The sequence below is a fragment of the Peromyscus eremicus genome, chromosome 1, assembly GCF_949786415.1.
Source record: "Peromyscus eremicus chromosome 1, PerEre_H2_v1, whole genome shotgun sequence".
Taxonomy (NCBI): domain Eukaryota; kingdom Metazoa; phylum Chordata; class Mammalia; order Rodentia; family Cricetidae; genus Peromyscus; species Peromyscus eremicus.
In genome coordinates this window covers 125,894,757-125,907,959 of record NC_081416.1, presented here as the reverse complement: position 1 = coordinate 125,907,959, position 13,203 = coordinate 125,894,757, and the positions used below count along the sequence as shown (strand labels likewise).

The 13,203-nt window shown below is 39.4% G+C and overlaps 1 protein-coding gene and 1 pseudogene across 3 annotated transcripts in view; both read right to left on the bottom strand.

Annotated features, from left to right (window-relative positions):
* Window positions 1-12,802, bottom strand: part of Mctp2 (multiple C2 and transmembrane domain containing 2) — a 206,263-nt gene extending 193,461 nt beyond the window's left edge. For all 3 annotated transcript variants that reach the window (XM_059272997.1, XM_059273001.1, XM_059273005.1), the window contains exon 1: window positions 12,271-12,802. In XM_059272997.1, the coding sequence (XP_059128980.1) occupies window positions 12,271-12,735 (465 nt within the window). In that variant the 5' untranslated portion in view covers window positions 12,736-12,802. The remainder of the gene's footprint in view (window positions 1-12,270) is intronic.
* Window positions 3,250-3,568, bottom strand: LOC131895265 (enhancer of rudimentary homolog; annotated as a pseudogene).
* Window positions 12,803-13,203: the final 401 nt, after the last annotated feature.

Genomic DNA, 13,203 nt, shown 5'->3' with positions numbered 1-13,203 from the left:
ACCACATTAGGCTAACGCATGGTACTTTGTGTATAATCTCTAATGTTATCCTTATTCTGTTTAGTAGTAATGCTACTTAATGATGAAATTAGTCTACATATGTGTCATAATTTATATACTATTGAAAAATGAATGCCAAGCCTTTATTTAAATACACTGTAAGTTTCCCACTTACAGCAACAGGGAAATTCCACGTGAGCAATGGCATTAATTCAACATTATGGCTGGTTTTACTCACAGAAGTCACAGAACTTAAAGTTATGGTTCCCACAGCCACTGTAACTGTCACACACTATATATATATACAGGAAGGAAGGAAAATGATTACCATAAGAACAGAAAAGCACTCCATATGCACAAGAGGACAAGTTACAGCAGCTGGGAGACACATAACTTAGACTATTCTCATGCACTCAGAACCTAGAGAATTATCCACTGAGCAGAATCTGCAGTTTTCTCAGCTCTTCTGTAAACGTAATAACTAGATCTGTGAGTCATGACTTTGTGTCTTAGTAAAAGGAGCGCAATTAAATTTATGTCATAAGGGATGGCTGATATCCCTCTGCCATTAGCTGTTGGTGTTTGGGTTCTCAATAAGAATAATCAGGTATGTTGGGTTTGCTAAAATGTCTCACAAGTCAACACAAAGTAAGATTATCATATTGCTGAGCACTGTGGCTTTAAAGAGGTGTAGATATGAACAATTGCTTTATGATCAGGATACATAACAATTCCCCCACTCAGAAAACTCCTTCATTCTGTTCCACTCTGCTAAAATATTCCTCCTCCTCCTCCTCATTCATCCCACTATGCTAAAATATTCCTCCTCTTCCTCACCCAAGGCAACTACTGATCTATTTTCATCATATGATCTTATCATTTATAGATTATCTTGTCAAAGAAGTCATATAGCATGTCAACTTAAGGCATCCAAGTTCCCATTATTATCATCTCTCTTAGTTGCCAAGTAGTATTCTATCAGGTGAGTGTACAGATTGACGAACTATTGAGCATCAGTTTTAGGATTTTAAACAAGTTGTTTAAAGATAGGACAGATAATTTTGAAGATCATAAAAAAATCTAATACATCTCACAAAAATATATTAAAGCCTGTTATTCTCTATCTAATGTACATGTGAGGGTGTTCATCTCTCAGTCAAAGCAACAGGTGTATTTTATTTGATTTGGCTTTAGAGACACATGGGTTTGCATTCTACTTCAGTGCACTGCCACAGATGGGAAGCTAATCTGTTATTTGTGGCCCTTTTAGGTGTGAATCCCAAACTTAAAAGAATGAAAATTCATTAAAACTCAGAAGGGTGAAGAGAGGTTTTTAGATAGACACATTGTGTGTGTGTGTGTGTGTGTGTGTGTGTGTGTGTGTGTGTGTGTGTGTCTCACAGGGTCAGAGAAATCACTCTGTTGGTTAAAGTGCTTGCCTAGCAAGTGGAAAGACCTGAGTTTGATTGCCAGATCCCATGTAAAGAGGGGGGCATCCTGGTGAACACCTGTAATCTCAGGGCTGAGGAGTAAAGACAGATGAGTCTCTGGAGCTTGCTGGAAAGCAGCCTTGTCTGTTGGGTTAGCTCCATGCACTGAGAGACCCTGTCTCAGCAATCAAGGTGGTCATCTCCTGAAAAATAATACCTGAGTTTGATCTCTGAATTCTACACAGACATGCATGTATGCTTTCACACACGCAGTTACAAGTGTATGAATGTGAATACACTCTTACATGTGCATGCACACACACACACACACACACACACACACACACACACACAAATATTGTCACCAAGGATCTTGAAAGTAAAACATTGGTGTGAACAAATGAATTTTTCCTTTTCTGTATATTCAATGTGATCTTGTATGAATGCCACCTTCTATTTGGCTGTCAGAGAACCTTGCTATATGGCGTACTCAAGAACCAAAACAAAGTGAGTCATCCGTGGGTGCCTGATTCCAGTAGAACAAGACATACACCCACAGACAGACAAGCTGACAATAAGGGACAACACTAGCTGTGATCAATTGTTTCATTTTCAAACTAATCCATGAAAGCGTATGAGTGGATACCTGAGTATTATGTGGCATATGATTTAAATTCTGTAACCCACTCGAGGCTTTCAACAGTATGATTATTAAAGAAAAGAGCATCACATTAAACATCTATTCGAGACATAGAGAGTATCAACATAAATATCAGAAATGGGACGGCCAGACGGGCAAGATAAGCTATTAAACAGTCACTGGAATCAGTGACAGACTAAAGAGAAGGCATCTGACAACTGAGGCATAATCAGAGGGTGTGTCCAAAAGCCAGTCAAGTCTACACCTCCACCTCGTCTTCCATGTTCCCTTTCTGCACAAATGACAGCGAGGTTGGTGGACACACTGTCAAGGTCAATCTTTAGTTTTCTTTCACTTCCAAGACTGTTCCCAAAAGAAAACTGCAGAATACTACCTAATCTAACACTCAGCATATAAAGTATGTGTGCACAGACATGCCCACAAGAATCTAAAATTGTCCGCAGCAAACTGCAGCCCATTGCAACATCCAGCTCTCATTCTGTTCCATTTACTCTTTTATAACCATTTTTCTACTTATTTGAAGCACAGCAAAAAAATAAAATAAAATAAAAAGATAGACTTTGGAAATTCAGTGGCACAAGGCACACTGCCAATAACTTGAGAAATATCATAGTATTTTTTATATGTAAAAAAAAAGAAAAAATTTCTCCTGTTTCTAACCCTGAGTTACATAATTTTACTTGCCCCAAAAGACCATTTACAAATATCAGGTCGATAAATTGCTAACATCCATTTAAAAATGTAGGGTTTTTTTTTTTTCAGAACATTTTTTATTTTTTACAAAGACTTTCCCAGAGGACATAACTAAGCTCATCACCATCTCTATGCCCCGCCCCCACAAAGGGTTAGTGCACTCACTGCTAGAAAACAGATACAAACAGTTTCAAGGACTGGAACCAACCTTAACTAGCAAAGAATGCTTTCTCTCTGAATTACCATAAAAATGTTTAAGTAAAAAAAAAAAAAAAAAAAAGAAGAAAGAAAGGAGCAAAGGGGCAATGGTGTTTCAGAATGAAAAGACCATTCACTATCGTGTCATACATTCAATCTTGGCTCTAGTAACAAAATGGAAACAGGATTCCTATCATACAAAATGTTCAGTACAGCACACTGTATGCACCTGTTTCAAGCCCACCCTCAGCCCCTAATGCTTCCAACTCAACTACTTCCCAGCCTGTTGGGCTGTCGACGAAGGAGCACATAGATCTTCTCTTTGATTAGGTCTTTGTTATAAGGTTGGTACGTCTGTGTATCAGCTAGGTAAACAAGACAGCCGAGATCTGCCAGATCATCGATAAAGTCAAACAACTGACTGATACTGTATGTGATGGAGGGGCTGTTGGCATTCATTCTCTTCAGATGTTCTTCATACATTTTACAAATACCTTCCATGCACTCATTCACAGACTCATAGTCAGCGTAAGTCCTGCCTTCTAGTCTCTTGGTGGGGCTGTACCAACAAAATGGTGTGAGACATTGCACCAAACGCTTTCCTGCAGCCACCGCTAACACCGCCGCTGCACACGAGCTCAGCCGCAATGCCGCCAACCAAAATGTAGCTTTCTTACTAAAATGCAAGAATTGAAAACGCTATCTAAACAAGAAAACACAAAAACAAACTGGAATCAAAACCTACATACCTAAAATTGGTGTTTTCTGTTTGACCCTCTCATTTGAATGCCAGTTCTGCCTACTCATTTCTGTGTTCTCCACGCGGTAACATCAGAAGCCAATTGTGTGGCAGACATCTTTCACCCACAAAGTCAAACACAGTTAATATCTAGACATTTACAGAAAAGAAAAAAACTGGCCAAATCCTGATATAAGTGCTTGGCCAGTTCCCAAGCACCTCTTGAACCAGGAGTAATATTTGCAAATGACCTTCCGCTTATTTGCAAGAGATGTGTTAACAGAACAATCCATCCCTTTATGTTTGCTTATCACGTCATAATTCACAAACACACGCATTATCATCTCCTACTAAGAAGTTCAAAGGTTGTCATCGTATTTCCAATATACAATGAAGAATCCAGGAGGCTAAATAGTCACTAAGGAGAAGCAAGACAGTTAGGCCTTTGGGAGGATTTTGAGCCCTTCACTCTTCATTAGACCACAACTGTGCCCAAAGCACCTGTAACAGCCACCACACCAGATGTACTGGGAACAGAAACACCCAGTCATATACAAGGATCCGGATCAAGACGACCTAGACTTAAATCCCTTAATCAACAAGCATCTGGGTGGGGAAAACCTAGACACTCACACCCATCTCTGCTCTTGCTTTGTGTCTTTGAATGTTTTGCTTAAATTTCCAGGCATGGAGACATTTCCCAAAGGAGCAAAGCAGGATACTTACCTTGTAGGTTTTAGATGAAAAAAAGTTCAAAAGCTACTTAATGAGTGACTTCTTTAGGGTGGACACTGTACCAGGTAAGCTCTTTGTAAACTGATGCATTCCAATGAGATAATGCTGACGGAATTTAACAGAATTCCTTGTAGGAACTAATAATAAAGTGGTATTACTATGCTAGCACATTTATTATTGTCATTATTATTATACTATTATAGCAGATATGCTTGGGAGGTATAGCGCAAAACCTTCATGAAAGATGGAAACATTCTACCCCATTTTGGCCACTAAAAGTTATACATGTGTATGGAGTTACTATATCATACTTCATAAATATATGCAACAATAAGAAATAAGTTATTTCCCTGTGTGTGTATGTGTTTAATGTGAGTGAGCCTTCGTGTGTGTGTGTGTGTGTGTGTGTATGGATGGACATGTGCCATAAAAAAGGGTAGAGGACAACCTTGGGTATAGGTCCTAACTTTCTACCTTATTTGAGACAGGGCCTCTGTTGTTTGTGTACTGTTTATACCAGGCTAGCTGCCCTGTGTATTTCCAGGGATTTTCCCATTTTTGTTTCCCATTTCCCATAGGAGTATGGAATTAGAGTTCAGAGCTATGTAAGGCTTCTAAGTACCTTCTGGGGATTGAAACTCAAGTCCTCATGCACGTGATTCAAGTGTGTTTTGTACCCAATGAGCTATCTCCTTAGCCCGAAAGTTCTTTTTTAAAACTGAAGGTGGCCAGCAACCCAAGGTCTTCTCTTAATTTTCACCAGTTGACACTGTTGACATGGAAAAGGCATTAGAAGAGAGGAGGATGAAGCCATTCCCCCCTACTCGCTGGCCATCAAGTTTTCTCAGAACTCTCGTCCAAAGCAAAGCATTATTTAGCCTCGCCCCGTTGTCTGAAGCAGGTGTGGGAACCATGGCCAACACACTACTGACCGCTGACTTGGCACTGTGTGCAAGCAGTATGGCATTGAGTCTCAGTTTTATTTGCATCTGTGTGGCACACTTAGGGTACCAGGCCATCACCGAAGTCCAATAGTCATCCTGCAGAGTAGAAAAGCCTTACAGTCATGTAACCTCTGCTCCTTCTCTGATGTCTCCTCCATTGCTCCCCCTTACTCTCCTCCTCATCTACAATACTTGCTCATTCTTTGTGAAATGATCGCACACCCCTTATAGACTGCTAATTTGGGGACTTCACAATTCCTGGTCTCATTTCATGAAAGACATCTCCAGATAAACACACAGCTTGCTATCTTGCCTCCTGTTTATGTGAAGATTGTCTTCTCAGGGTTAGGAGCATAACTCAACTTTAGATCCTTCGCCCACAATATTGACTGTTTAATTCCCAACACCCTAAATGACACTAGTAGAAATACTAACCAAAGAGGATTGATTACTCAGAAGATGCCATTCCTGACCACTCTTTGTAACATCTCTACACAGCGCTTTTAAGGATGTTTTCCACTTAATGTTTCTCATTGTCACTTACCACTTTCTAAATTGTCTATGCATTTATCATAGGAACTCCATAAAGAAGAGGGGGTTTGTCTGTATTGTCAGTAGCTATGTTCCTAGGGCCAAGTTCATCACCCACAGATGTCAGAGTCTCCAAAGATGGAGATGAAGGAGAAAATCATATGCATGAAGACCCCTAGAACATGTCATATATACCAGCCCCACTGACGCCATATTGAAATCAAACAAATATAGTAACGACCACAGAACTGAAGCACAGTGAGACTGGGGCACCTGCTTCCTTTTGCAAGACACAGGCTGTTTCCTCCCCTCTGTGGCTGTTGTGTGGCTTCTCTATGGTCACCAAACTGAAGTTCTATAACTGGAAGGCAGGTCTTGTGGAAACACCCAAGCAGAAAGCACCATTGACTTACCCTGTGAGGTATCACCAAAGCAAGTGTTCACAGCTCCAACTGCCAAATGAACTATGAGGGAAGAGTGTACCACATGGCAGAATTCATGGATGATGTTGAAGAAATAGCCCTTCTATTCATCAGCATTTGTTTCTTAATCACTGCCTTTATCCTTGTGTTGGATGGAGCACAGTAGAGAAAAAAAATGAATGTCTTCTTTTTGCAGTTGTCTTGTTTTGGATCTCTCTACCTTTAAAACTACTTCCCAACTTGCGTAGAAAATATAATTCTGCACGCAGACTTAAGACTCCAGTATGCCTGGATTAAGGCTGGTTCTAGAACTAGCTGGATGACATTTGCCAAGTGGACTCTTTGAAATTAATTTTTTTTTTGAGAGTATCATTCATGGGTACTATATATGCATCATTTCTACCTCTCCATCTTCTTTCTTCAATTCCTCCCATGTATCTTGAACTCCTTTTCAAATACATGACCTCTTCTCTATTGTTATAAATGTGTATAATATGTGTATATGTGCTGTGGTGGTTTGAGTGAGAATGGTCCCCAGAGACTTATATATTTGAATACTTGGTCCCAGGATGGTACAACAGTTTAGGAAGGATTGGGAGGTGTGGCCTTGTTGGAGAAGGCGTGTCACTGTGGGCAGGGTTTTGAGGGTTTCAAAAGCCTATACCGTGCATCTAGTTAGCCTAGTTAGTAGTTAGTGCTCTCTCTCTCTCTCTCTCCTTCCCTCCCTGTCCCTCCCCCTCTCTGTCACACACATGCACACACACACACACACACACACACACACACACACACACACACACGTCCCCTATTTGCAGACAAAGATGTAGGCTCTCAGTTATTGTTCCACCATCATTCATTCCTGCCTGCTGCCATGTTCTGCACTATGATGGTTGTATGCTCTAACCCTCTGAAACTGTGAGCCCCAAATTAAATGTCAGAAACTTCACAGGTCATGGTATTTGGTCATGGCAATAGAAAAGTAACAAAGATATGTGTGTATATATGTATATACTATTGTGTCCATTTAGTGTTGCTCATACGTACATGTGTTTAGGAATTATCATTTGGGACTAAACCTATCAGGGGTCTCTTCCCTGGAAAAGATTGATTCTCCCTCTTCTAGCAGCCTCTGATTACATGTAGCTCTTCATCTAGGAGTGGAGTCTAGTGAAATTTCCCTCATCCACATTGGCATGTCAACTGGTGTTGTCACTGGACAGACCTTACACATAACCATATTTTTGAGATTTAATGGGCATAGCTTAGCTGTCATGTATAAAAAAAGAATAGGGTTTCCTAAACTCCTACACATGACACTTTTCCTCCAAGAAACTTTCACACTACCCCTTGTGTAGGTCTATAAAACAGGTATACAGATCATATACTTGCTGAAATCAATCATGAAGAAATTTGTTTTTACAACATGTCTTTGAGGTAAATATTTTACCACTAATTGAAGATGAAAGCAAATTACATGCTAATGCAATGGAGATGCTTTCTTTTCATATAAAAAATTAAAACTTGGCTGAATTTTGATGCCATAACAAGAACAGCATCCCCAATACTCCTTGGAGTCCTTTGATATTTTGATTTGTCAAGGCTGAGGATGCTGCACCATATAAATGGCAGAACTCTGAATAGAGACATTCCAAAATTGTTGGAAATTTCTTCCTAATACCAAGCTAAACTCTGTTTAACAATTTCTTTTTAAAAGTTAAGTTAGCAACTCAAGCACAGAAAATCTTCAAAGCAAATATTCTGGGCTGGAGAGACTGCTCAGGGAGGGAAGCCTAAAGCCCTGGGATTGATTCCAAGGACAAACACACAGTAGAAGGAGAGATATAGTTCCACAGTTGTCCTCTTATCTCCATACATGCATTCAGATGCATGTAAATAAACAAATAGTAATTATAAAAATAGAATCTAATTTATTGCTAAGAGAATAATAATAAAAAAAATAAAATCTAACATGACATAATAAAATATAAAGATTGCTAATTTGATACACACTGAAAAATTATGGCAGTAAAATATGAAAAGTGTGCTTTCTTTAATTAAACCATTATAATTTTATAAGAGCAGAAAAATTTATTGTACAGAGAAACATTATAATTTATAACATACAACATTCTCAGATCTGAGGCAAGGGATTCTAGGAAGCATTTGCTGGTGTTGTTTGGTATACGGGCACATGGAATGCAAATGGCACATGTTGTGTGTTCGGAACTAAGGCTGCAGTGAGGTCCTGTAGTAACATGGCTCAGTTCTGCCATAGATATCTTGCATTCATTACCTGTTGGATTTTGATTTAATTTGCATTCCTTACATGGTCAGGAAACTTTCACTGCTGCCAAATGATTTGATACCCACACATTCAGTTAAGTGATGCCACAGTTAAGAGGGTGGGCTTTAGAACACACTTATGCACCAAGGAACACTGTGTCAACACATTCTCAACCCAATAGAGACTCTTTAATGGTAACCAGAGCACCTCATGGTGGATTTAGCTTGAAAGGCAAATGAAGACTTCATGAGCATATTCATCTATGTATCTACTATCACATATGTATCTCTGTGAGTATGTATATGTGTATATGTATGTATGTGTATGTATGTGTATATATACACACATAAACATATATCCATCTCTATAGATTTGCACAAATGCTTGGAGAAGAAAAATTACACTGGTAGTTATCTGGAGGTTGCAATTTAACAAGAAGGGAAGTCTTCTACACAACTAATCACATACATAAGTATGTTGGGGGCTGGTGCTTTTCAGTATTCCAAGGCTCTCTGGCAAACTCTTCTGTCCCCAGTCTCAGTGACAAGAACAATGAAGTCACCTCCTGAGAAAGACCATTAGACACTACCTCAGTCACCTCAGGCTTCTACAGTTCCATCTCACTTACTAGGAGACCAGTTGACATGAGCTGATTTCTCATGGTTCTGGAGTCTGAAAGTCCAAGATCTAGTTCCTGGAAAATTTGGTTCTCAATGAGGTCATTTACTTCTTGTAGATAGCTGTCTTCTCCACATGTCTTAACATAGTGGACAAAAAATTTCCAGAACTTTCCTTCTGTTATTAAAATGTCAGTACTATTCAATGAGTGGCTGCATGCTTACACCCTCATTGATTTAATCTCAATCATCTCTTAAAGGCCGTGTCTCCAATACAATCATATGGGGGGTTAGGAATTCAGTGTATGAGGGAGGTGGACACACCTCAATCCTTAGCAACAACTCTTCACCCAGCAAAGCTTAGACATCATGGTAAGGTGCCCATGATTCTGTAAACAAACCCTCACCCATGCATGCTCTTACAAGCAGCCCTAATGAGTCAACAACAACAACAACCAAACAATAACAACAACAAAAATACATGAAAGTACATGGACAATGGAAGGGCATAGGAAGAGGATTATCTGGATCAGGAAGAGACAAGATATTGGATAACGTGATCAAAATACATTGTGTAAATTTTTTTAAAAAAAGTCATAATGAAAGCCACTACTGTATATAACTAATATAAACATTAAAAACAAATAGGAAAAGAGAAAAATACAAAGGCTAAAACAAAAGTAAACAAATAATAAACAACAAGAAAAAGTCTAGCCATTCAAAGGAACCTCAAAGTGAGTATGCAATAGACAGCTGCATCCATTGTTTAATTCTTCATCACTCACAACATCCAAGACATGGAACAAGTCCAGTGGCTGGGCACAGGTGTAAAGATAAAGCAAATATGCTTTCCATATACAAGAATATTATTCACTGTAAAGGAGAACAAACTCATGCCATTTGCAAGAAAATGGATAAAACTAGTGCAGATCATATTAAGCATTTCAAAATAAGCCTGTCTCCAAAAATCAGGGAACAAATATTTCCTTTCAAATGTGGCATCTAAAAAACATATTTGTAAATAAAATATGGATGAGTAGAGAAAAGCATTAGATTCAAAGAGAGTGAGAATGACTATAAACAAAATCAATATTACCAGAACACACTATGTATTTATACGAAAAAATCACCACAAAGGCCATCTGTAATTTAACTAATAAATACTATTAAAAAATCAATTTTGAAAACCCACAAATCAAACTCTATTAACCTGGGTCAATTGCCATCACTGATTTTTTTTTTAATTAAGCATAGTTGAACATATGCTCTGTATGGGCACAGAGCAAGGCCTTCAGAAAAGGACAAATTAGACATTATTCTCCTAGCCATGGACACTCTGCACATCACAGACAATTCATGGAGAAGAGTGAGGGAGAAGCTCCTCTTTCCACATAATAAACACTGGAATCTTAGGGACTGGAAAGACCCACCTTACACAGAAAGAACCAGGGAAGATTCAGGCACATACTAGAACACACACACACATATACACTCACACACACACACACACACACACACACACACACACACATGATGTGGCATTCATCAGTTTCCAATAACATCCTTCCCAATGCTTGGGCTACACAGCATTCAAATATTTATATTTATTCAACAAAGACTACTGCAGGGCTAAAGAAGTTAAGCATCCATAGCTCAAAAATCTTTCTAATTTGAAATTGCTCTCGTATCAAAGCCAAGAAGTCCCCTCAGAGTCATTTGAAATTGCTCATGTATCAAAGCCAAGAAGTCCACTCAGATTCAGATAAATGCAAAGATGTTGAAGAGTCTCAAGATATAATCAACAAATTTTCTTTAACGTACTGGCAAAGCTTATTAGACATACCTCATTAGCGTTTTGTAAAATGGAAATATATTTCAAATTTACAAATATTAAATACCACAAAAATTTTACAAACAATATCCTTTAAGTGTTGAGGTCAAAATAAAAATAGCTGAGTCCTTTAATGAGTAACAATGTCCAAAAGAAAATGGTCACAGCATCCTCCACTCCCCAAGGGGATCCAGACACCCTGAATGAGCAACAGATTTTCATTTAAAAGTAAAACCAGAACGTTCAGCTGAAGAATCAGTTTGTTTACAACTCTAAGATTAATCTGGAATAAATAAAAAATTAGCCTCTTACTTCAACATTGGAACCTATTTCTACATTATTAATTAAGAGGAATTTAAATAAAAATATCCACATTAGCTGATTAAATTGATCATCCAATCAGGATCAGGATTTAAGAATTTGGTGACTGAATATAAACTCTTCTTCCAGATCTATGAGCTTTGGCATTACAGTGGCCACTAAGCCTTCCTGAAATGCCGACGCTTTGCTACAACTGCTAATCAATGAAAGTTTGATTGCTGATTTCTACTACCTTTTTGTTCAGAGAAGTAAGGGAAGTTCTCGAAACCAAGTGTGCACACGGGTGCACCAGTTTACACAGGCCTTATACCACAGGAGGAAAGAGTACTCTTCTGGCTCTAGTGGTCAAAAAGAAACATGCACGTCATTTAAAACAATGGTCTGCATGCTTTGTCTACAGGTCTGATTGAGCTGGTAATGGGTAGAGAGGGGCTCTACAGCTCTCATTTATTGTCACTCCTCACCTCAGTGTGAAACATGTAACCTACTGAAGGTGAGGGGAAGGGGAGGAACAGGAGGGAGGGGAGGAAGAGGGAAAGAGGAGGAAAGGGGAAGAACAAAAGGTTAGTTACGCGCTCAATTTCTTTGCCAGGAGTTGAAACAAAAGAACCTTGTCCACTAGGGCTTTTAAAGCCTTAAATGGTCCTAGAAAGTTCTTTTGTGCTAGCTTTTAAATACATAGAGGTCAGCCCTAAAACAAATGGGAACACCAGTGCAATCAATAGTACATTAATTTAAATTCCCGTAAATGACATTCTCTCCATCCAGCATAACCACAAAACAACTCCTACCCAAATTTCCCAAGGACAGTGAATTCACCCTAAAAACGTTGTTTTTAAAAGCCGGGAAGTGCCCAGGCCTCACCTCTGGCTCTTCAGGAGCATCCCCTCCAAGGGGATGTTTGTGCAGATCCAGGCCACTCTGGCTGGATGCCCGCCGCTCTTCTGCAGAAGAGGCGTAGATCTCCTCAGAGTCGGTGTCCACCCCGTGGACATGGCTTGCTTCCTCCTGGCTCCAGTCCAGTTCTTCCTCAGACTGCTTCAGGGAGCTGCTGCTGCTCTTGGGGACGATGCCTGCCGTGGACAGGCTGTTGGGTACTGAGGTATAGGATGACTGGGGCCCTGAGTAAGGCCGGCCCTCGGGGGCCAAGGCCTCTGCTTCCAGGAGGTCGGGCACTGAGAGGCTGAGGCGCCGGTCCAGGTGATGCTGCACCCTTAAATCCAAGGGTTTGCTTGGGGTCTTTTTAGCTCTCTTCTTGCTCAAGTTGATTAACAATGGTCTGGTCCGCTGTTTGAATGACCCCCAGACAGATGGTTTATCCAAATCCATGACTGCATGAAGAATCAAGAATTCCACTCTTCAAATGAGTGTGCCTCTAGTGGAAAACAGTCGAAGACTCCTGGAAAACAGAGCAGAGCAGACATGAGCCCTCTTGATGTTAAAGGGCATACCCAAAAGGAATTTATGCAGAAAATTTGCTCTTGATCCCTTAATGAGAAGTGAAACATTGAGGTCATAATTACACAAACATCAGAAAAAGCATTTTTAAGAAACAGAATATTTAAAAATATTTAAGTCAGCAGAATAGAAAAGTAATGAACGGGATTATTGGGTTGAACATAAGCTTCATAGAAAGACTACTTATTCTTCTCCAAAAATATCAAAGCCAAGACATTTGCTAGAACAGGTTCCGTAGTATTTCTTCACCATAAACAAGGGGGAGCTGTATATACTTCTGTAAATGGAGGATCACCAAGTACTTGCTATAGTTGGAAAGATAATAGGTATTAGACATTA